The following is a 22,681-nucleotide window of genomic DNA, read 5'->3' on the forward strand; positions in this document are numbered from 1 at the left end:
GCCCATAGCTTGAGTCTGCTCTCTCCTGTCTACTTTCCTGCCTCTCCACCTGGCAAGATGAGATGTTCAGACCAGCAGAGGTGATGTGTTTAAAGCATTTGCTTCTGACATCAGATAAGCTCCTTTCCCACATCTAATTTTTCAATAAGAGCAGAATTGTCATGTTATTATGTGCATTGTAATAATGCTGCTTAGACTTTTTAGGTTGGAAAACTGGTGGCTTGCCAAAGGCCTCTGGGAAAGACAATGCCTCTGGCGCTGTCCCATGTGGCTTAAGGGGCAAATCTAGGTAATACCAGCTGGCCACATGCTGTCTATTTCAGTTCTGCCACAGGATTGGCTGTGTAATTTGGAAAGTCTGTAGGCTTTCGGGTGGGTAGTAAATGCCTGTTACCTGCTGAAGATGAATATCTGTGGTTTGTTCTAAGGCTGGATGTCTCAGCCAAGGCTTTGACTTTTGGGGGCAAATAAACCTTTGCTGTAGGGGTCAGTCCTGTACATCGTAGAGTGTTTAGCAAGGTCACGACCCCTACTCGCTAGATGCCAGTAACATTCCTTCTGTCTCCCATTTGTGACAACCAAAATCACTTTCGGTTTCTCCCAGAGGTCTCAGAGGGGCAAAATTGCCCTAGGTGAGAAGCATTGAGCCCGGTATCGCTGAGGTAGACTTGATAAGACACGCTCATTCTTCTGTCTTATTCTTGAGAATTATATGCGACTGTTCATGACCCTTATTCAGGTGTCTATAGTTAGGTTTAGCCAGAGTACCCACTCACGGTGGGAAACCGAGATGGAGAAACGTCTTGTCTAAGCCGTGTGGCCAAGTCCCTTGCCCCCTAGGAGAACATGTCATGGGCAAGCTGGCTCTTGTAATATTGATAAGACTTTAAAAAAAAAACACAAACACATGTACCAGTTTGAGTTGTTTTTTTCCCCCTTCTAACATCTTGGAGGGCTTACATAGCCTTTTCTTTTTGCTTTTAAAGAAATTAACCAGGGCGTTCTTTCCCAAGTAGGAAGCTGTTTCACTGGTGGTGTGTGTGAGGCCTTGTGAACTTCGAGGATGAACCCCTGTAGGAATAGGGTTTATTCCAACATGCTAGAGTCCTAGTGCACCAAACCAGTGATATCAGATGGTATTGGTTGAATAAGTCAAATAAGGTCAAAACCTTATACTTCAGCCAGTTTAAAGTGTCTTTTTTTTTTTTTTTAATTTATTTGTTTATTTGGCTGCATTGGGTCTTAGTTGTGGCCCGCAGGCTTAGTTGCTTCACGGTGTATAGGATCTTAGTTTCCTGACCAAGGATTGAACCCTGCGTTAAAAGGCGGATTCTTTACTGCTGGACCACCAGGGAAGTCCTCCAGTTTAAAGTTTTGCGATCTTACTATGTGTTTTTTTTAAACAAGTATTACCTACACTTGATAAAACAGTACAAACAGCTATTGGATACAAAGGAGTGGTACTCCCACCCTTCTGTCCATCTCTCTCCCGCCCCTCCCTCCTGTCTGTCCTTCTAGAGGCGAGCATTTCTCAGTCTTTAATATATTGTTTTGGTTTGTATGTCTATACATAGTACTGTATTATATTAATATATAATCTGTATTAGGGTTCTTCAGAGAAATAGAGTCAATGATATCTGTATATATGAGATTTACTTTAAGCAGCTGATTCACACAATGTCAGACTGGCAGGGCCAAAATATGCATGATGGGCCAATAGGCTGCAGACGCAGGGAAGTGTTGATGTTGTAGCTCAAGTCTGAAAGCAATTTGCAGTCAGAATTTTATATATAATACACACACACACAGACTAATTCCATATAATATATTATGGAGGAGTTCTGTGTAATTTACCCAACTTTCTCCAGTGGTAACATCTCAACTATAATACAACCGTAAAACCAGGGAATGGACATTGGTATAATCTACAGACTTTGTTCACTCTGCATGCATAGCCAGATGTATGTGTGTGTGGATTCTTGTAATGTCCACCTCAAACAAGATATCTGCTTTGTCACCACAATATTTTTATCCTGTTTAAATACATAACTACAGATATCCTGGAAATGGCAAGTCTTGTGAACTTAGGGAAGCAGTGTCCTGGCTGTTCGTCGAAGAGCTGGTGTCCAGTTTAGGTTGTCATCATCACTTCCTGATGGGAATCCCAAATTACTGGGTTGATTATTTTTTTTTTTTGCTAACATTAACAAATCCCTGACATGAGGTGGATCTTTGACTTCATGTAGCATCACTAGACAACCTCTAGTTGTGCGGACGTGTGCTGGGTCAACTCCTGGGCCTCTCCTTTGTTTTGAGGCTGGTGGGACCTCAACACCAGAGTGACAGTTGCCCACATCTTCCCCAAACCCAGATTACCCCCAACCCCTGTTTATAACCATGCATGCATGCTTGCTAAGTTGCTTCAAATGTGTCCGACTCTTTGTGACCCTCTGGACCGTAGCCCTCCAGGCTCCTCTGTCCATGGAATTCTCCAGGCAAGAATACTGGAGTAGGTTGCCATGCCCTCCTGCAGGAGATTCTCCTGACCCAGGGATCAAACCCATATCTCTTGTCTCCTGCATTGGCAGGCAAGTTCTTTACCACTAGCAACACCTGGGAAGCCTGTATTTAACCATATCAAATGTATTTACTTAATACTTTGATTCGTGCTTTTGGTTTTGATCCTCTTTTGAAATATTCTTCTCGTCCCTTCTGTCCACATAGGAGGAAAAGAGACGTCGAGTTACATCCAGAGAACGGTAAGAGTTTATACCTTTTTGTTCTGTGTAATTTGTAATCTCGACTACTGAAATTACTTTTCTGAAATGTTTTAAAAGGAAGAACTAGTGAGTTGCCAGGGTGATCATAGATAGCTTAAGGACGCTGAGTTTGCAGCCAGATTAACCTTGTGATCCAGGTTGAATTCTCTTGCAAAGAGTGAATTGGGGTGGGGGGCAACTGGCAGTTACCAGAAGTAGATCTAAAGGTTGTATTGAATATTAAATGTTAATGTAATATGTACTTTTCAGGGCTACTGAGATGAAGATTGGCTTTTGGTGGTCGGGGGGAGGAAGGAAGCCCTTTTGAAAGCTGCTTCCAGGGGAGGAGTCTCTGAAAGTCATCCTGAGGGTGTGTTATCTTGCTTGATAGAGTTGCTGGGCTGCTCCCTGCAGAAGAACCAGGAAGAGTAAGACCAGGAACACACATGGAAGAAGAAGGAAGAGATGATAAAGTAAAGCCTGGTCACCTCCGTGTTTGTCACTTCCACCTGAATCAGAGTCCCCATTGGTTCTAGGAAGAGGGATCAGGGCGTGGAGAGCATGTAGGAACAGAATGACTTTCACTAATGATCACAATGACCTTGACTTTAGCAAAAATGCTCTTCAAACTCCTCTTTCTGCTGCTTCTCTATGTGGAAGGTGTGTTTATGTGGTTCTGGTGACAGTAAACCACTGATAGGCCTAGAAGTCACCTGGACCTCTGCTGCTTGATCAGTTAGTCACACAGCTTAAGCCTCTCCCCTTGCCTGCACATCTTGGTTGCTCATGAGGTCTTGGTGGAGATCTCACTTTCAGACACACAAGGTGCTAAAGTGCTATAGCATCATCCAGGGTTAAAGCTGCATTCTTAACTGAGATCAGACCAGTTCTTTCCCCAGACTTGTGGCTCCTTTGTAAAATCAGGGTGGGCTTAAGGTTCTGTGAAATACAGATGTACCACTGAATCCCACCCCAGGAGCTTGGGAGGGTAGAAGAAAGAATCGGGGGTCTGAAAGTGGGAGCTTTACCATGAGACAGCGCTGCCCCATATGGTAAAAGGCTGACATTGGTCGGTCCCAGGTGGTGGAACAATCTCAGATCCCCAAAAGTTTTATGACCACACTGATGAGAATTTTCTTAGCAACTCCCGTGGGTAGTGTGTGCCCTTGAGAGCCTGTTAAAAAATGGGTGTCTGTTATTTTGTCCTAATGGGGAATCAACCAAGATGCATGATAATTCTTGAACTATTTGATACTTGAAGCTAGCCTTTAATTGATCACTTCCCTACCCTGATCCTAGTTAAAGTTAGCAGCAGTTACAGTTGGGACATATGTTAAATCGTTTGAGAACAAGTGGTTCCAGTAGACTGGCTCAAATCCTCCAAAGAAGGATTTAGGGCTGATTGAAATCCCTTGTCTATGGCCAGATTCCTGGGATCCCCTCTTGCAGTAGCAGAGTCTGCCATGTGTTTTTTCTGTTTACATCACCAACCTTTGATCTCCTCACAAAGTGTGAGGGGTTCCTGAGGCTGAATTTTGGAGAGGTGCATTTAGCTCTCTAAATTCAGACTCAAAATGATTTGTTGTCCATGTTTGAAATGGAGCTCTTATTCCGATTGGTCATACTACTTCATTCCTTTATTTAGATTCTCATTTGATAAAGTTATCAAGGAGATTGTCAACACTTAATCCTGACAAGTGACAGTAATTTTGCCCGCAAATCCATCTTAAACAGCAGAATCTAAGAGTTCTTTAACTTCTTGCCTACCTACCCCACCAAAAAAAATGTGCTATCTGAATAGAAGAGACTCCTTCTTACCAGCTAGACTATAGGATCAGTTTAGGTATTTTATTTCCATAAAGCTCTTTAATAGAAATATTAGAATCAAACGGGGGGAAATTAACTAGTCTTTTTTTTTTTTTTTGCCTCCCCGTCCCATCCACTTAGGAAGAAAAGAGACTCAGAAGTCAAACCAAAGAACCGTAAGTACAGTTAACATGCCTTTTGTACTTTGTGAAATTTACTTCCAAAAGTAAGTGTTCTCGTAAAAATTATGGATTGGACAGGGCATTAAGGTCATACGTGTAATGTGTGGGTAACTTCTGTTCTTGGAAGGTCAGGCAACCACAGTGTAGGCTGAGGTCAACTGAGATTGACCTGACCTTGACCACTGGCCTGTCCTTAGTGGTCTGTCCTTACTGCTGTTCATACAGGAAGCAGTTTGTTAGGTGGTGGTTAAAGAGCGTTGAGCAGCTCTGTCTCTTGCCTGTAGCTGTGAAGATGCTATGTGACAAATTGCCCCAGAGCTCAGCGGCTCAGGACAGTAGGCACTTTTTGAGCTTATATGTTTGCGGCTCAGTGGCCATTGACTGATCTTGGCCAGGCAGACCCGCTTCAGCCCTAGGACTAGGCCAGCTGGGGCGTGTGCTCAGCAGTGGCAGTGTGTGAGGGCGGCAGTGAAAAGCAGCCTCTGACATGCAATGGACTGAAGCAGGTATTGACTGGGCCTGAGTCTGGGGTGGGCAGAACTCCTGAACCAAGTGCCTGGGCCCTGGTGGAAGGAGGGGAAGACTTCTCAGATGTCACCTCAGCCCACTAGCAAACCTGCACAGGAATCTTCCACAGGCAGGATTCCCATCAGGTTATCAGGGATCAGGGGAGCCCTTTTGTCTCTTGTTTTTAAACTGCGGCGTGTCTCAGCAACACATGAAGTGTTGGTGGCACTTCTGAGATCATAAGTTCTGAAGTACCAAAGCCCTCTTGGGTTTCTTGCAATGAAAACTTGCCCTTCAGATGAGAAAAATCATCCATGCTCTCTAACTTGGGGGAGGGAACCGTGTAAACCCTCACTGTGGCTTCTTGAAACGGTGATGGGCTCCCTTAGCTGACTGTGTGTTTTCTTCTGTGACAGGACACCTAAACACAAAGCTAAGGAGGAGCCAGACAGAGATGTGAGGCCTGGAGGAGCTCAGGCTGAAATGAATGAAGGAGAAGACAAAGTAAATACTGACTCGTATCACTTATCTCTAACCGATCCTTGTGTTCCCAGTTGGTTGGGAGAAATGGCATAGGTTAGGGCTGTGCGTTGAGATCCAGCCCTACCTGCCCTGGGGTGGTTTTGGGCAGGTGACCTGCCCCTCCTTGTAGGGGTTGGCAGCTGTTGCTGCATGTTAGCGCCTGATATGTAGTGAGCGTTCAGTTGTCTATTTATGGTAATGGTGCCAAGGGCCTGTGTGTGCCTGGACTAAGATGTGTGTGGAACCAGCTTCTCTTCATAGCCTCTGGCCTGAGAAGGCTTGACGTGTCACCCCAGATACACGTGTCATCATGCTTGTGCTGCTTTATCGACCAGTCTCCTGAGTTCTGAGTCTAGCTCCTCGCGTTCCCGCCAGCTCCCACAGTTCAGCTTAGTTAACATATTTAAACCCTAAAATATTGTACACTGACCCAGGGGTGGGCCTGTATAGAAGCCTCAGATGGTGAGGTTATCCACAGGGCTGTAAACTCCAGGGGACTGGGCTACATCTGCTGGGGGCCACAGCACAGGGATCTTAGTAAGCTCCTTAGCAATTTGCTCTAAGAAAAGCCAAACCAGGATGGTCCCAAGATTGTCTCTGGTTTTCTGTGAGATCCAGGGAGCAGAGCCTGAGGTCAGACTTCCTGGGTCCTGAGTGTTCTCGCTTCCAGTGGGTACCCTTGCTTGTTCTGTGGCACGTGATCCTTTCGGTGTGTCACCTCCAGCTTGTTCTGTCTAACATCTTATTGTCTCATCTTTTCTGATTACTCGTGATCTTAATCGTCAGCACTTGCCTGGGATCCCTTCAGGTCTAGAGAGATCTCAGCGGTGGTGTCAGACCATCCGTTTTCCTCAGACAGCAGCTGGCAGGAGCTTCAGACCCCACAGCCAGCGCTCTTGTCTCATGGCAGAAAAGGACAAAAGGACCAAAAGTTTGACTTTGTCTAGTTTTTTTTTTTTAATTATTGACTTATCTGTGTGTATACTTCTTTATAAAGGTCAGCAGCATATCAGAAAGATAGTCTTTGTATGTGGGCTCTGCTGTCTTTAATGAGTTGGTGACCAAGTTGGGAATCCCTACTTCTGTCTCTTTCCCATACTGGATTCCAAAGTTTAGCGTTGTCACCTACTTTCCCCACTCCTGTCCCAGTGCCTGTTTGTATGACATCTTCACTCCTGACCAAATGACAGATGCAGCTATAGACATTTGGGCTGACATAAGCAAAATGGCTCTAACAGTCCCTTTTGCTTTGAGCTATCCCAGGACAGGGGTGTGTAAATTGTGGTCCACAGGCCAAAGTTGGCCCTCTGCCTGTTTTCATAAAGTTTTATTGCAACACAGCCATGCCATTTCGCCTATGTATTGTTTCTGGCTATTCTTGTGCTGCAGTGGTACAGTTGAGGAGCTGTGACGCAAGTCTGTGGCTTGGAAACCTGAAAATGTCTGTTTTTTGGCCCTTTACAGGAAATCTACCAACTCTTGTTTGTAGGCGTTAGGGAACTGAGTTAAAATTTTTGAAGCCTCATCTCTAGCCTGTAGACCTGCCTAGATTTTCCAATTCTCTCGTCCCACGGTGCTGCAATCATTAACTGATACTTTGGGGTTTTGTCTCACTCTTGCTCAAATTAATTTTCCCCCCTTTATTTCTCTACCCACACGTTTCCCCTCTCAGGATGAAAAGAGGCACAGAAGTCAACCCAAAGATCTGTAAGTGGTTAAAATGCTTGTGCTTTTGTGCTGTGCTTTGTGTAGTTTAAATTACCAAAATAGCTATTGGAGATCTGTGATGTAGATGTTTACAGGGAATTGCTGGTGCTATTGGAAGACTGGATCAGTTTGGGTGGGGCTGGATGAGAAATCACTGTGGGCCCCATCTTGCCTGTTGCCCTTTGCCTCATGGGTAGCACTCCCATCACTGCACTGCCACGTGTCTTAGTTCCAGTATCTCGTCAGGCCCCATGTCTGAGGGTCACATGGGGCGTCTGCAGGCCTCTTTTCAGGATCACGTGTTAGTGACGCACCTTTGGAGCCACTGTGACAAGGGGACTTTCTTTTGGATGGGAAGAAAGTGTCTGTTCACCAGATCGGTTCTGAATATTTTGCTTTTCTATAGCGAGGCATTAGTTTGTCATTTTTTATGTAAATTGGCAATACAGGTTTTAAGCTGACATTTGGCTTATTTGTTTATCCAATAGAGCTAGCAAACGGAGACCAGAAGAAAAAGAACCTGAAAGAGTAAAGCCACAAGTTTCTGATGAGAAAGATGAAGATGAAAAGGTAAGCTCTTGTTTTTTCAATTCTACTGTATTTCATAACATCCCATTGGCTGGAATATCTTAAAGTGATTTATAAACAATTTTCCTCATGGAAACTTTCAAATGTACCCTAGAGTAGGCAGAAAAGGGTAGCAAACCCTCATATTCTCATCAACCTTCATCAGTTACCAACCCATGACTAGGCATGTTTTACCCAAGCCTCAGTTATTCTCCTTGCCCTCCCTCACTCTGGTAAACAGATCCCAGACATATTAGTGAAATATTAACAGAAGTGCTTCTATAAGGTGCTTCCTTCTAAAAAGGAAAGGAGTCTCTTAAACATCATCACAGGGACTTCCCTGGTGGTCCAGTGGTTAAGACTTTACCTTCCAATGCAGGGGGTGCAGGTTCAGTTCCTGGTTGGGGAGCTAAGACCCCACACGCCTCGTAGCCAAAAAAACCAAAATATGGAACAGAAGCAATGTTGTAACCAATTCAATAAAGACTGTAAAAATGACCCACATCAAAAAATATTAAAAGTAAATAAACATCACTACAATACCATTTTCCTAACACCATAGTATCAAAGTCCAATCTCTGTTCAGATTTCTCTGAGGTCTGCATTGCGTGTTTTGCTGTGAGTCAGAACCCCAGCTAAGTCTGTACGATATGCTTACTTGCTGTTTGTCTTCCCTGTGTCATCTATAGCGCCACCCCATCCTCTTACTTGCAGTTGGTGTAAGTAGCCAGCTGCCGCATAGCATTAGTGGGTTCTCAGGTTTGGGATCTTCCCAGAGCCCTGTCCCCTGTAGACCACTAGTTAGGCTCAGATGCTGGACCAGAGGCATGTCTCTTGTTTCCCAGAGGATTTCTAAGGTGGTGCTGTGTGCTTCCTGTTATATCACACCAGAGGCAGGGTTATCTTTGTAAGGCTTCAGGACTCATCACTGAACCCAGGTGCCCTCAGCCTGCTCCATCCATTATAAAGTTCCCCTCAGCTTTTCATCTTTTCACCTGTTTTTAACAATCATTGCTTAAATCCATTATTTCACTGGGAGTTGCAGAGTGATAGTTCTAGCATTCCTTCATTTACTCAAAATAATTCTAGAAATAAGTTTTCTCTTATTAGTCACCAGGGGTGGGGATGGTACCATAACCAAATACGACAGTCTGAGTGACTTAACCAACAGAAGTTTATTTTTCTTACAGTTCTGGAGAATACAGTTCACATATCAAAGTACCAGCAGGGTTAGTTTCTGGAGAAGTCTTTCTTCCTGACGTGTGGACGGATGCCTTCTTGCTGGTCCTTACATGACCTGTCCCTGTGCAAGCACGTAGGGAGGAGAGCGCTCTGGTGTCCTATTGGATTAGGTCTCTCCCACTTACGACCTCACGTAACCACGGTCACTTCCTTAAAAGCCTCATCTCTAAATACAGTCACATTTGAGGTTAGGGCTTCAACATAAGAATTGGGTTGGGGAGCAAGGGCAAAACTCAGTCCATAGCGCCCCATATCAATTATATACTTACTGAGGTATCACTTAATACAGGAGAGCTAATTTTTGTCAGGCTTCCCTGGTGGCTCAGGGATAAAGAATCCACCTGCTAATGCGGGTTCTATACCTGGGTGGGGAAGATCCCCTAGAGGAGGAAGTGGCAACCCACTCTGGTATTCTTGCCTGGGAAATCCCATGGACAGAGAAGCCTGGTGGGCTGTAGTTCCATGGGGTCACAAAAGAATCAGACATGACTTGGTGACTAAACAACAAAAGTTTTTGTCTTTTTTTAAAAAACCAGTCTCTTATGAGTCTTTTAAGGAAGTCTGGTTATAATAATTTTGTTTATAAGACTAGACACTGGAGGTGGCTTGGGTCTCACTGGTTTTCTGACTGCCTTCCTGCCTCTGACTAGGTTTTGTGATAACCATGTACATAAAATTCTTTAACTTTGTGACATAGTCCGGATGGAAAAGACTTTTTTACCCTTCACTCTTCTGTTTTCTCTACTTAGGAGGAGAAGAGACGCAGAACTACATACAGAGAACTGTAAGAACTTATTTTTTGTCTTTCCATCAAGCAGATCGTAATACTAAACAGTTGTCTGAGAAAGAAAGAAAAAGGGGCGTTTAGTGATCCCCTGGAGAAGGAAATGGCAACCCACTCCAGTATTCTTGCCTGGAAAATCCCATGGACAGAGGAGCCTGGTGGGCTACAGTCCACCAGGTAGCAAAGGGTCCAACATGACTGAGCGACTTCACTTTGACTTTCAGTGACCTCCTGGAGCAGCCTTAGCTTTGCGTGTGATGGATAGTGAGCGCAGGACTGAGACATGCCAGTTCTGCTGTGTGAGGCAGGTCCCCTCTGCATGGTAAAGACACACTTTCCCCTTATGCAGCAGCTGGCACTCATCTGTGTCTGGATCCGGTATAACTTTGACAGATTCTGACGTGTCATGTAATGACTAAAACAAACCTTCTGCTTTGTTCCCAGAACTGAGAAGAAAATGACTCGAACCAAAATAGCCGTAGTGTCCAAGGTAAATGTACACCTGGGAATAAAAGCCGTTGTGTGACGCTAAGGGACTGGCTTAGGGCTGGCTCTCTGAGCGCCGTCTGTGTTTTGTCCCCACAGACCAATCCTCCGAAGTGCACCGAGTGCTTGCAGTACCTGGACGACCCTGAGCTGAGATACGAGCAGCACCCCCCCGATGCGGTAAGTTCCAGCTCTGTCTTCAGCCGATAGTTACCGTCTCCTGTGTCTCTGCTCACTGGTCCAATGTCTCTCAGGTGGAAGAGATACAGATACTGACCAACGAGAGGTTGTCCATCTTTGATGCCAACGAATCTGGCTTTGAGAGTTACGAGGATTTGCCTCAGCACAAACTAACCTGCTTCAGGTAACTGATAGGTTTTGTGTGTTTTTCCTTTTTTTTAAATCCTGCTGGATCTTTTTATTTACGTGGCTGTGGTGGGTCTTTGTTACTGCACGGGTTTTTCTCTGGTTGTGGCGAGCAGGGGCTGCTCTCTAGTTGCAGTGTGCAGGCTTCTCGTTTCGGTGATTTCTCTTGTTGTGGTGCACAGGCTCAGGTGCTCTGTGGCATGTGGGGTCTTCCCGGACCAGGGATCGAACCCGTGTCCCCTGCATTGGCAGGGGATTCTTTACCACTAAGTCACCAAAGAAGCGCAGGTAACTAATATACTTATCATAACAAGGCATTTTCTTAAAGACACCTGATTTCTTAATATCCTAATAAAGTTTTCAACACCTGATCTGCAACATTTCTTAAGCTGCTGACACTTCAGGGCCACCAAGCTGGTAGATGACTGGTAGGTCTTTGGTTGTTAAAGCTATTCCTGTTAGATCTTGAGTAGGTAAACATCCTTGCAAAAATCAGCTATTTTGCTGTGTCAAGTCTTAGTTGTGGCTTGCAAATCTTTAGTTCTGGCATGTGGGATCTAGTTACCTGAAGAATTGAACCTGGGCCCCCTGCGTTGGGGAGCATGGAGTCTTCTTAGCCACTGGACCACCAGGGAAGGCCCTTGAGTCGGTAAATATCGTAAAGCTCATTCATTCCACTGAGGGCCAGCTATGTGCAGTGGGTATTATAGATACAGCACTTCAGGCCCCTGGTTTCATGGAAGCAGAACAAGCTGTGCCTGTGGGTAGCGACATTGTGATGGATGTGAAAAGCACGGGGAGCAGAGAGAGTGGGTGGGAGAAAGTTGTTCAGAATGGAGGGGAAGGGACTTGAGCAAAGACCTCAGCTTAAGAACAAGCCAAGGAGATAGTGAGGGAAAGACATCCAGGAGGAGGGAACAGCAGGTGGAGGCTGGGAGGGGGGCGTGTGGGCTGTGGAAGACTAGATAAGGGGCTGTGTGGCTGGAGTGGAGGGGCCGGGGGTGAGTGGTAGGGTATGTGGCTGGGGAACAGGGACCCAGGGCTGGGGCTGGATCCTGCGGGGCTCTTCAGGCCGAGGCAATGACGCTGGGGTCTTCTTGGTGTAGGTAGTGGAGTTTGGACTGCGTTTGGGGTTCAGACAAGCCTGTGATTGAGCAGAGTCCCCCTCCTCTCTAGCCTCCTTCGTTCTGCTCTCTCCTGCTCACTGGAGGTGCTTCCCTTTGCTTCTCTGTGTGAAATAGCTTGGCTCCAGCTGATGTCTCCTTTCAGGCCTTGGCACGTGCTTTTCCTCTCCCTGGACAAGAAAAGAGTAGGGGCGGCTGGATCGCCTGTTACAAAGCGTTAGGTGGAATCATCTCGAGATGGTCTTTCTGACATTCCTGCCCCACAGTGGGCTGGGCGCTCTAGGAAATCCCAGTGTGTTTCTTCACAGTGCTCTGTATGCTCGCCGCTGTTGGGTGTGTCTCTCCCTCTCCACGAGCAGGAGCCTGATCTGTACTGGGACGCTGTCTACTCCCCGGCCACTCCCCGGCTCAAACCTCTGCCTGACAGCACGAGTGAAACATGCTGTTAGCATTGCTGATGTTCACGGCCTTGTGCTTCCCTGTGGCGCTGCTGGGGCAGAGGCTCGCGAGAACCGGGGGCTGGGGCCACTGTAATCAGGAGTGTCAGGGCTTGGGGTCTCTGGGTGGCTCCTCAAGAACAGGTCTACCCCAGACTCCTTCCTGTGGGTTGGGAAATAAGAACACACGTCCCAGGAATGGCATGCCTTTGAGCATCAAGCCGTTGAAGCCAGACCACCTGGGTTAGCTGGGGACTCTGTTTACCTCTGGTCCTTGGGCTGAAGGTGGCAGGTGGCAACGAGCCCCTTCTGCACACTAGTGGGCCCTGCCCTGGCCTGAGACTCGGCACTTCTCCCTGATGTCACCTCTCCTGACGGAGCACGAGGACAGTCTGTCAGGCTGGGCCCTGGATCCTCCCCTTCTGTGAGTCCACTGTGTCCTGCCCTCTGTGGGTATGTGTCCATCCTTCCCACGGCTTCAGGTCCTAATGGCAGAACTGTGACCCATGTCTGTCTGCTATGCCTGGTGGAAGAGCTCCACTCAAAGTGCTCATGTGTTCATTTTTTTAATTTGGTAAGATTCCAAGATGAGAATTTCTTGGCATCCAGGGGCCTAGGCGGTGGGAATGTGGCGGGGGATACTCTCAGACCTGCATAGCAACTCTGGCCTTGAGGCCAGCACAGGCAGGTGCGTAAGCAGAACCCACCCCAGTCCCATCCTGTTTTCTCAAATTCAGCGTCCTGCTCAATGATGCACACTCTCCTAGTGTCATGGAGCGTCTCTAGGTGGTGGGTGTTCTTGAACTTGAGGCTTCACCCCCCAGAGGGAGGTGGAAGTCCCTCCTTCTCATGTCCTCAATGAGCCTCACTTCTTATGATGTGTAACACACATTATTTTAATCTTTTTGAGGTGAAAGTCATAACGCAAACTAACATATAAAATAGTGTGAAGCAGTAAATCCAGAAAAACAAAGCAGATCAGGAATTGCCGGGGTGGTGTCGGGAGGGGGGAAGGAGTGACAGGTCAGTGGGTGTGAGGTTTCATTTTCAGCAACAAGAACGTTTTGGAGCTAGAGGGAGTGGTGGCCCAAGTCTGGGTAGGATGTATTGGAGCAGCCAGTGCGTCTCCACAAGCCACTCCCCAAGGGAGGGCGCGCCAGGGGCTCCCCTGTGGGGTTTCCCGCTGTCGGTCTTGCTGACCTCTCCACATTCCCTTCTCATACTCTTACTCTTGGTACCCAGGTGGGCGAATCAGAAGGTATGGGGTGAAAGAGCACTGTACTGACCCAGGGTTCTGGCAGCCAGGGAGATAGTGGAGTCTGGGGACCACACTTTATCCCCCCATGTCTGAGCTTGACTCTGTACCCCTGCCTGCCTTGGTCTCCTGGTAAATGGCCTCTGTCCCCTGTCTAGCGTGTACTGTAAACGCGGTCACCTTTGCCCGATCGACACCGGCCTCATTGAGAAGGATGTCGAGCTCCTCTTTTCTGGTTCAGCAAAGCCGATATATGAGGATGATCCATCTCCCGAAGGTAAGGGGAATGTTCCAGATTGTCTGAAACAGTCAGTTTGTAAACTGAACAGAGTCTGGGCTGCGAGCAGCTACAAGCAGTCTCGCTCTGATGACTCCAGTAAGGCTGCCCGGCTCACCTGATCAGAGGTGTGGGCTCTGGTGGGGACTCAGTGCCACTGAACCTGCTTGGGTTTTTGAGACATATTCTTTTAGTCATGTCCAACTGTGCAACCCCATGGACTGTAGCCTGTCAAGGCTCCTCTGTCCATGGGATTTTCCAGGCAAGAAGACTGGAGTGAGTTGCCATTTCTTAGTCCACTTCATTTCAAGAAACCTTTTTCTCCTCTTTTAGGTGGTATTAATGGCAAAAATTTTGGCCCCATAAACGAATGGTGGATTGCTGGTTTTGATGGAGGTGAAAAGGCTCTTCTTGGCTTTAGCACCTGTAAGTATGTGGCCAACTGTGGACTGTTTTGGAATCTGAAAGATGCTTCTGTCTTCCATGGGGCTTGGTTGGGCTCTGGGAAGTCTCAGGCTCCCATGACCGGGCTTGGTTGGGCTCTGGAAAGTCTCAGGCTCTCGTGGCTGTGTGGGAAGCATGTCAGGCTTGATTGGGATGGCTTCTCGTACTAGTTACAACTGACCCTGGAACTGACCTTGCAGCTGAAACCCAGACCAAATTCCAAAAGCCAGAATCGAGCTAGAGGAAAGCCACTTGGCCAGTCTATTCTCTGGTTGGCTCCAATAGGCCCCTTCTGAATGAGTTAACCCTGACCGTGCCTCTTAGGTTTTGACGTTTGAGTGTGGAATGACTCTGCCTGCTCTGTGAGCCTCGTAGCCTCATCCCTGCCCTTTGGCTACTGCTGCTGCCGTCAGGCTCACACTGCTCTTGTCTGTCTGTCCACTCCAGCATTTGCTGAGTATATCTTGATGGATCCCAGCCCAGAGTACGCACCACTATTCAGCGTGATGCAGGAGAAGATCTATATAAGTAAGATAGTGGTTGAGTTCCTGCAGAGCAACCCTGACTCCACCTACGAAGACCTGATCAATAAGATTGAGGTAAGAGGCTTAGGTTTTTCAATATCTGGGATTCACAGATTGTTTACATGTGATGTTGTTCATTCACTGATTTGGGTCCAACTCTTGGTGACCCCATGGCCTGCAGCCCTCCAGGCTCCTCTGTCCATGAGATTTCCTGGGAAAGGATACTGGCAGGCGGGTTCTTTACCACCAAGCCATGTGGGAAGTCCCATTTACATGTGATACATATAAGCATGTTTGACGCAAACCAGTTTTGCTTAAGCCTAAGAGAAACTTCTGTTTTTGTTTTTTTTTCCCCAAAAGACCACCGTTCCTCCTTGTATGCTCAACTTGAATCGATTCACAGAGGATTCTCTCCTGCGGCATGCCCAGTTCGTGGTGGAGCAAGTAGAGAGTTATGATCGGGCTGGGGACAGTGACGAGCAGCCCATCTTCCTGAGCCCCTGCATGAGAGACCTCATCAAGCTGGCCGGGGTCACCCTGGGAAAAAGGTGAGGGTGCAGTAGGAGTGAGCCTGAAGACCTGAGACGGAGTCTGGAAGGCAGGGCACTGCGGGAGCTCTTCCTGGGCCGCTAACACCGTGGAATCTCTCTTCCAGGCGAGCCGAGAGGCGGCAGACCATCCGGCAACCCGCCAAAGAGAAGGACAAGGGCCCCACCAAGGCCACCACCACCAAGCTGGTCTACCAGATCTTTGACACTTTCTTTGCGGAGCAAATTGAAAAAGATGACAAGGAAGACAAGGAGAATGCCTTCAAGCGCCGGCGCTGTGGCGTCTGTGAGGTAACCTCGCCTACGCCGGCTCTCCTGCCCCTCATGATCTCTGAGGAGCTCGCTGTTTTCTCTTTTTGGCTTGAGAGTCTTACTGCGTAGACGTGACCCCCCAAAAACAGCTCAGCGAAGGAGTTAGTTATCCAGGGGGACTTGCATGTCTTACGGGACAACTGTCAAAAGAGGCACGCTCAGGCACTTTGCCATCAGTGCTGCTTCTGCTACAAAGGAGTCTGGCCACGTCCCATTGTGTCCTCAGGCCCCTGTGTGAGGGTGAGGGGGGTGACTGCCCCGCAGAGGCCAGCACTGCTTCCTCCAAGCGGGGTCATCCTCCCAGGATCCTGTCTTGTCTCATGGTGGAACTTTCCTCAGAAATTGGGGGCTTCGTCCAGCTTAGCTTTGAGGCCTGAGACGACCTGTCTCTGAATTTTTTAGTATAATATGTATTTACTTCACCCTCGAGGAATTAATCTCTCTAATTCTATCACTGACCCAGAGATCAGATCAGTTTTGGTATCTTATTTGACTTAATTTGGATGAAAGCTTAAAAGTGAAAATATAGCACCTGCCTTCAGAACCACCCTCTATTCACACTAGTCCCTGGATTCTGAGGGTCTCCTCTGTCTTCAGTGGTCGCCCTCAATAGGAATTTGCATGTTGAACCTGTGTCCCCCAAGCAGTGGAAACACAGAGACCTAACCACTAGGCCACCAGCGAATTCCCTGTCCTCACCGTTCTTATTTTGGTTTTTATTTCATCTAGCGCATGCTTATCCAAGCTTTAAATTTTCTTTTTTTTTAATTTACATAACCTGGCATCTTTCACAGCTACTGTGTGTTGATATGAGTAGACCTAGTTACCACTTTACTCCATAGTATTTCGTGGTGACTCTCCTAGCCTATCCCTCGGTGATGGGCAGTGTGATATTCTAATGTGTCTTCTGTGATTCTTCACTGCTTGGAAGCAGAATTGCTGGGGTGTAGGTTACATACTTGACTTTGATCTAGAACACTGTTTTCCAGAGTGGTGTCACCAGCTTACCTCTGAGCCACCTGAGTTCTCCTTTCCCCATACCTGTGCCAGCACCATGTCTCAGGGTTAACCTTTACAAACCTTACGTCTTGTTCCTAACTCTTATTTCCCTGAGTTCTAATGAGGTTAAACTTACATATTTTAAAATTCACCAAAAACTGGTTATCAGCTGTGACTAAAGGGCATTTAATTTTTTTTTTAATTATGTGTTTTAGATTTGTCAACAGCCCGAGTGTGGAAAGTGTAAGGCCTGTAAAGATATGGTTAAATTTGGTGGTAGCGGACGGAGCAAGCAGGCTTGCCAAAAGAGGAGGTAAGTTTGGCCAATGATTGTTTTTGGAATGGAGGGAAATGCCAGCTGATGGCAAATAGACTTTGTGTGGGACAGATGGGTTGACACGTGTAGAATAGGCAAGATCTCTTTGTCTAGTGTTGTCACCAAACCTGTCCCTGTTTTCTTAGTGAAAACCTTCAGTTGGTTTTACTTTTTTTTTCCCGGCTGCGCTGTGGGGGCTTGTGGGATCCTAGTTCCCCGACCAGGGATTGAACCTGGGCCCTTGGCAGTGAGAGCACAGAGTCCCAACCCCTGGACCACCAGGTAGTTCCCAGTTGGTCTTATTTTTTAAAGAAGACCTTGCTTATCACAAGTGACTTTGTAGGTGTCCCAACATGGCCATGAAGGAGGCAGACGATGACGAGGAAGTGGATGACAATATTCCAGAGATGCCATCACCCAAAAAGATGCATCAGGGGAAGAAAAAGAAGCAGAATAAGAATCGGATCTCTTGGGTTGGCGATGCCGTCAAGGTAATCCAGGAGTGGGCCCTCGGCTGTCCTCGTGCTGCACTGCTGAGCAGCCAGGTACCTCACTGCCAGCCGTTCTGAGAGCAGCCGGAGCCCTGGAGTGAGAAACCTGCCCACGCATCCCGCAGCCGGGAGCGGAGCAGAGCTGACTGAGAGGCTGGGGTCTGTGGCCAGGCGCCAAAAATGTGTTTTTACTTGTATGCTCAAGGACTCGATGTTCCTCGCCCTCCAAAGCTGGCATTTGATACAGTCCTGGTGTTCGAGACTAGTTCTCCTGTGAAGCTGGTTTTGAGGAGAGCCCTCACTGCCCCCTCGCTAGGAGTTGGTGTTTGGGAGCACTAGCAAACCGCCTCCGGAGGTTCTGTGCTCACCTGCCTAAGAGTCAAATTCTTTGCCACAGCTGGGGAGTGAATACGTTGTCCGCATTGGTCCCTTGGTGTCCATAAGCTGGAGACGGGCCAGTTCCCTCAGCAAGCCTGAGGCCTGCCCCTGCTGGGTGCTGCTCCAGGTCTGGGCGACACAAGTGCCGGCAGGCGGGTGGGGCACGGGAAGAGGGCTGGGGCCACAGAGGCTTCTTGCTGGAACGTCCTGAAGGGTTGGAGAGCAGCTGGCCACTGAAAGTCCTTGAGAGGAACCAGGGCAGAGGCCCTGTGGTGGGAACCAGCTTTCCTTGTGGGAGAGAAGGAAGGGGGTCCATGTGTCTGAGGGGGTGTGATGAGTGGGATGCAGTGCTGTTCTAATTGAAGGCTAGGATCTGACTTGCTGCTGACAAAGGAGGGCGGAGCTGGTGACAGAGGGCTGCGAGTGCCTCGGCTGCAGGCTTCCAGCCAGGGGAGGGGCTGCTCTCTGTAGTAAGTAGCCAGGCTGTTGGAGCTCATGGCTGTTTAGAGAAACCGTCATGAGCTATGCTTTTCTGTAAAGCAGCAGGAACTAGCAGGACAAGCCTTGCACGGACCTTCAGATCCATCCTCTCCTGAAACTAAGTTCTTGTTTTCAGACTGACGGGAAGAAGAGTTACTACAAGAAGGTATGCATCGACTCGGAAACCCTGGAAGTGGGGGACTGTGTTTCTGTAATTCCAGACGACTCTTCAAAACCACTGTATCTAGCAAGGTTTGTATCCTTCCTTCCGCCTGACTTCAGCCCACACTTTGAGTAAAAGCAGGAGGTGCCTGTTTTGCAAAAAGCAGCAGCTCTTTGCCCTAGACTAAAACCAAGAAATGGACTTCCCTGGTAACTCAGTAGTAAAGAGTTCTGCCAATGTAGGAGACCTGAGTTCGATCCCTGGGTTGGGAAGATCCCCTGGAGAAGGAAATGGCAACCCACACCAGTATTCTTGCCTGGGAAATCCCGTGGACAGAGGAGTCTGGTGGACTGCAGTTCATGGGGTCACAAAGAGTCAGACACGACTGAGCACACATGCAAGCGACACCGAACAATTATCTGTACTCCTGAGGAGCCTCGGGCCAGCTCCACTGGTCGAGTTAGAACCTTCTCCCTCCCCGTCTTCCGGCTCCAGGGTCACGGCGCTGTGGGAGGACAGCAGCAATGGGCAGATGTTCCATGCCCACTGGTTCTGTGCTGGGACGGACACGGTCCTCGGGGCCACATCGGACCCCCTGGAGCTGTTCCTGGTTGACGAGTGTGAGGACATGCAGCTCTCGTACATCCACAGCAAGGTGCAGGTCATTTATAAGGCGCCCTCGGAGAACTGGGCCATGGAGGTGAGTCCCCGGTGCCCTGCATGTGTCGCTGCCCCTTGCTGCGTGGGGTCATCATGGCTGACGGTGGCCCCATCCCCAGGGAGGCGTGGACCCCGAGGCCCTGATGTCAGAGGACGACGGGAAGACCTACTTCTACCAGCTGTGGTACGACCAAGACTACGCGAGATTTGAGTCCCCTCCGAAAACTCAGCCGACGGAGGACAACAAGTACAAGTGAGTGCGGGGCCTGGGCTCCCAGGCCGCCCTGTCGGTGCTCCAGGACGCTGTGTGAATGTGTGGACCCCCCCTGCTTGCCCTGTGCTTCTCTCTGCTGGGTCTGCTGTCCCCCTGTCCTCTGATTGCCCTCCCCGCCAACCAGAGACCAGCCTGACTTGGTTGCAGTGGCTGTGAGTGTGTGGACAGCCTGGCTGGGGGTCGGGGTCACGCCCATGAGAAGCTGTCCCACTCAGGGATAGGGTGTGTCTTTCTGTGTCTGTCCTACAAATCTATGTCTTTCCTCATAAGTGAGGTCTTTGATTCCATTTAACTCTAATGCTTTTAGAGAGGTTTGCTTCTTAAATGCTTAGTGCTCCTGTTTTCCTTTCTAACCTTGATACCTCACTTTTTTTAACTAAAAGTGGTGACTGGAGTCTTCCATCATGAGCAGTGTGTGGGAGTGAGGCTGGGAGGGTTTGCTGAGCTGCCTCTGGTACTTCCAGTCAGCCTGGGCTGCTTTCGGGCTTGATCTGTTTTTAAGGCACTCTAACTCTCCTCTGAAGGGTTTATTAATCAGGAATGTTGTATTTTACCAAATCCTTCTTCAGCCTTTAGAGATAATAGTGTGAGCCTCCTTTGACATGGTTTGGGTTCCTGGCTTTACCGTGGTCTGCATTATCATTCATGTTGGATTCTTAACCAGATTCTAGGCCATTTGCTAATGTCTCTGGGTTTTTATGTCAGCTACTCGGAAGTGGGGTTGACTTGACATTTTCCTGGTGTGCATATCTCTGGGCTTTCCTCCCCAATCAGTGTGAACATAAAAGTGCAGGAGAGCCAGTGCCTTCTAACATCCGTCCATACTTCCTCTTGGTACCGGAGTCTCTGGAAATACGCCAGCGGCAGCTGCTTACAGTCACCACCAGCCACTCAAGGGCCTTTGGTTTCTGTCCACCTCTCCTTCAGGTTCTGCGCAAGCTGTGCGCGTCTGGCCGAAATGAGGCAGAAGGAAATCCCCAGGGTCGTGGAGCAGCTCCAGGACCTGGAAGGCCGCGTCCTCTACAGCCTCGCCACCAAGAACGGCGTCCAGTACCGGGTGGGCGATGGCGTGTACCTCCCTCCCGAGGCCTTCACCTTCAAGTGAGTGCCCCTTGAAGCCAGCGGGGCCAGGCGCTCCGGGCCAGCAGCAGGCTGGCTCCACCATGTGCCCCCCACGTCAGCCCACTACCAGCTGCTGTCGAGCCGTCGCACTGGCGTCTGTGGTGAGCAGATGCCATCCAGCGGTCCTGTGTGGAGCCACTGTCCTTCTATGGCAGTGAGGCTATCTGTGAAGGAAGTCAGACAGAGCCAGCTGGCTAAAGGAGGATGCTGGGGTCAGTGATGGGTTCCTGCCCAGCTGGTCATGTCAGAGACCCTGCCCCCAGTTCCCGTTATCAGATGGGGAGAGGAGTATCTTGTCTTGCCTGCCAGGCCTCTAAGAATAAGTGAGTTAAAAGTGCTTATTAGGGACTTCCCTTGTGGTTGAGTGGTTAAGACTCTGCCCTTCCAGTGCAAGGGGAACAGGTTCAGTCCCTGGTCAGAAAACTAAGATCCCACATGCCCTATGGTGTGGCCAAAAAAATCTAAAATTCAAAAAAAAAAAAAAAAAGGTGCTTATTAGCACAGCGCCTGGCTTAGTGTAAAGGCTGACTGTGAGTTACTGCTTGGTAATTGGGAATTGCATCAAAAGACTTCCACATCAAAGGACTGAGCTCTTCAGGGAAAAATCAAAGCCACAGATATTTCCCATACTTGATTCCTTCCTTGTTGGTCCTTAGAACTAGTGTGTGGTTGGATTTACAACCAGCATTTTGGCAAGCTTAGCTCAGTTTCCCGACTTATTTTCCTCGAGTCCTCATTGGAACCCATTCAACTGAATGGGTTCAACCCAATCAACCCGTGTACTGAGTTGCAGAGCCTCAGTCCTCCCAGCCCCGTGAAGTGGGTGTACATGGTGCCCTGAAACACCAGTTCTTGGCCTAGAAGGGGAGGCCGCCCTGTAGGGCTGTTGACCAGGTATTCCTGGCCCAGCCAAAAGTGAGAGCACAGGTGTTCAGAGGGTCTCTGGGGCCTGATAGACTTTGGGGGGCCTGGTGGGAACACACGGCAGCTGCCCTCCTGAACTGCTTAACTTCCTGTCTTCAGAGTGTGGCCCTGTGGTCCTGGCAGCTTGGCATTTGCTGTGATGGCCTAATTCCGCCAGTACATGGCCAGGCCAGGTTCGGCTAGCCCAGACTGCCCATCTTCTCCCCCGGCCTCTCCCGCAGTGCCCCGAGGTTAGTGCCTCAGTCAGAGTGTAGCTTATGCCACGGCCACAACTCTCAGATCACAGGAGTTTACCTCTTGCCTGGACTGTGTGCCCACTGTGGTTCAGGGGACTCAGACTGTTGTGTCACTCAGGGACCTGGGTTGACAGGGCCTCTGCCTTCTCAGAAGTTGCCTGGCTGAGGCAAGAGGAAGCTCACTGGCAACTCTCCTGCCAGGGCAGGGCTTGTGTATCACGGCTGCTCACACCCATGGAGCTGAACACATCACCTGCCAGGAAGTCCTGCCCTAAGGCCGGGTGCAGGGAGAATGTGAACAACCTCAGCAGTGAGACCCAGAGCACAGATGGGGAATACCTGTGTCAAAGTGTGGATGAGGTTGAATCTCTGAATCTGTGATCAGGGTACTGAGCTGCGTTAGTTCAGGCGCTGGAATTTAAACAGTGATTATCACAGGTCAGTCACGCCAAACCACTTTCTAACATTTCACGTTCAGTCACTCAGAGCATTTGCCTCTCTGCAGCATCAAGCTGTCCAGTCCTGTGAAACGCCCCCGGAAGGAGCCTGTGGACGAAGCTCTGTATCCAGAACACTACCGGAAGTACTCTGACTACATCAAGGGCAGCAACCTGGATGCCCCTGAGCCCTACCGTATTGGCCGCATAAAGGAGATCTTCTGCAGCAAGAAGAGCAATGGCCGGCCCAATGAGACAGACATCAAGATCAGGGTCAACAAGTTCTACAGGTCGGTGAGGGCTCTGCCCTCCAGGGGCCTCTGCCTGAGTCGTGGGAGGTAGTGAATCGCAC

The 22,681-nt window shown here is 48.8% G+C and overlaps 1 protein-coding gene across 1 annotated transcript in view; it reads left to right on the forward strand.

Moving 5' to 3' along the window:
* DNMT1 (DNA (cytosine-5-)-methyltransferase 1) overlaps nucleotides 1–22,681 on the forward strand; it is a 43,928-nt gene that overhangs the window by 12,186 nt on the left and 9,061 nt on the right. Inside the window, exons 7-28 of the mRNA XM_010828384.1 lie at nucleotides 2,725–2,759; nucleotides 3,151–3,232; nucleotides 4,707–4,741; nucleotides 5,671–5,758; nucleotides 7,449–7,483; nucleotides 7,972–8,053; nucleotides 10,042–10,076; nucleotides 10,521–10,566; nucleotides 10,662–10,742; nucleotides 10,817–10,926; nucleotides 13,903–14,021; nucleotides 14,355–14,447; nucleotides 14,913–15,064; nucleotides 15,350–15,537; nucleotides 15,645–15,828; nucleotides 17,064–17,161; nucleotides 17,508–17,655; nucleotides 18,650–18,765; nucleotides 19,172–19,376; nucleotides 19,456–19,589; nucleotides 20,538–20,711; nucleotides 22,398–22,619. Of these exons, the coding sequence (XP_010826686.1) occupies nucleotides 2,725–2,759; nucleotides 3,151–3,232; nucleotides 4,707–4,741; nucleotides 5,671–5,758; nucleotides 7,449–7,483; nucleotides 7,972–8,053; nucleotides 10,042–10,076; nucleotides 10,521–10,566; nucleotides 10,662–10,742; nucleotides 10,817–10,926; nucleotides 13,903–14,021; nucleotides 14,355–14,447; nucleotides 14,913–15,064; nucleotides 15,350–15,537; nucleotides 15,645–15,828; nucleotides 17,064–17,161; nucleotides 17,508–17,655; nucleotides 18,650–18,765; nucleotides 19,172–19,376; nucleotides 19,456–19,589; nucleotides 20,538–20,711; nucleotides 22,398–22,619 (2,462 nt within the window). The remainder of the gene's footprint in view (nucleotides 1–2,724; nucleotides 2,760–3,150; nucleotides 3,233–4,706; nucleotides 4,742–5,670; nucleotides 5,759–7,448; nucleotides 7,484–7,971; nucleotides 8,054–10,041; nucleotides 10,077–10,520; nucleotides 10,567–10,661; nucleotides 10,743–10,816; nucleotides 10,927–13,902; nucleotides 14,022–14,354; nucleotides 14,448–14,912; nucleotides 15,065–15,349; nucleotides 15,538–15,644; nucleotides 15,829–17,063; nucleotides 17,162–17,507; nucleotides 17,656–18,649; nucleotides 18,766–19,171; nucleotides 19,377–19,455; nucleotides 19,590–20,537; nucleotides 20,712–22,397; nucleotides 22,620–22,681) is intronic.

This window comes from Bison bison, unplaced genomic scaffold (genome assembly GCF_000754665.1).
Source record: "Bison bison bison isolate TAMUID 2011002044 unplaced genomic scaffold, Bison_UMD1.0 scf7180017864492, whole genome shotgun sequence".
In the NCBI taxonomy this organism is placed as follows: Eukaryota; Metazoa; Chordata; class Mammalia; order Artiodactyla; family Bovidae; genus Bison; species Bison bison.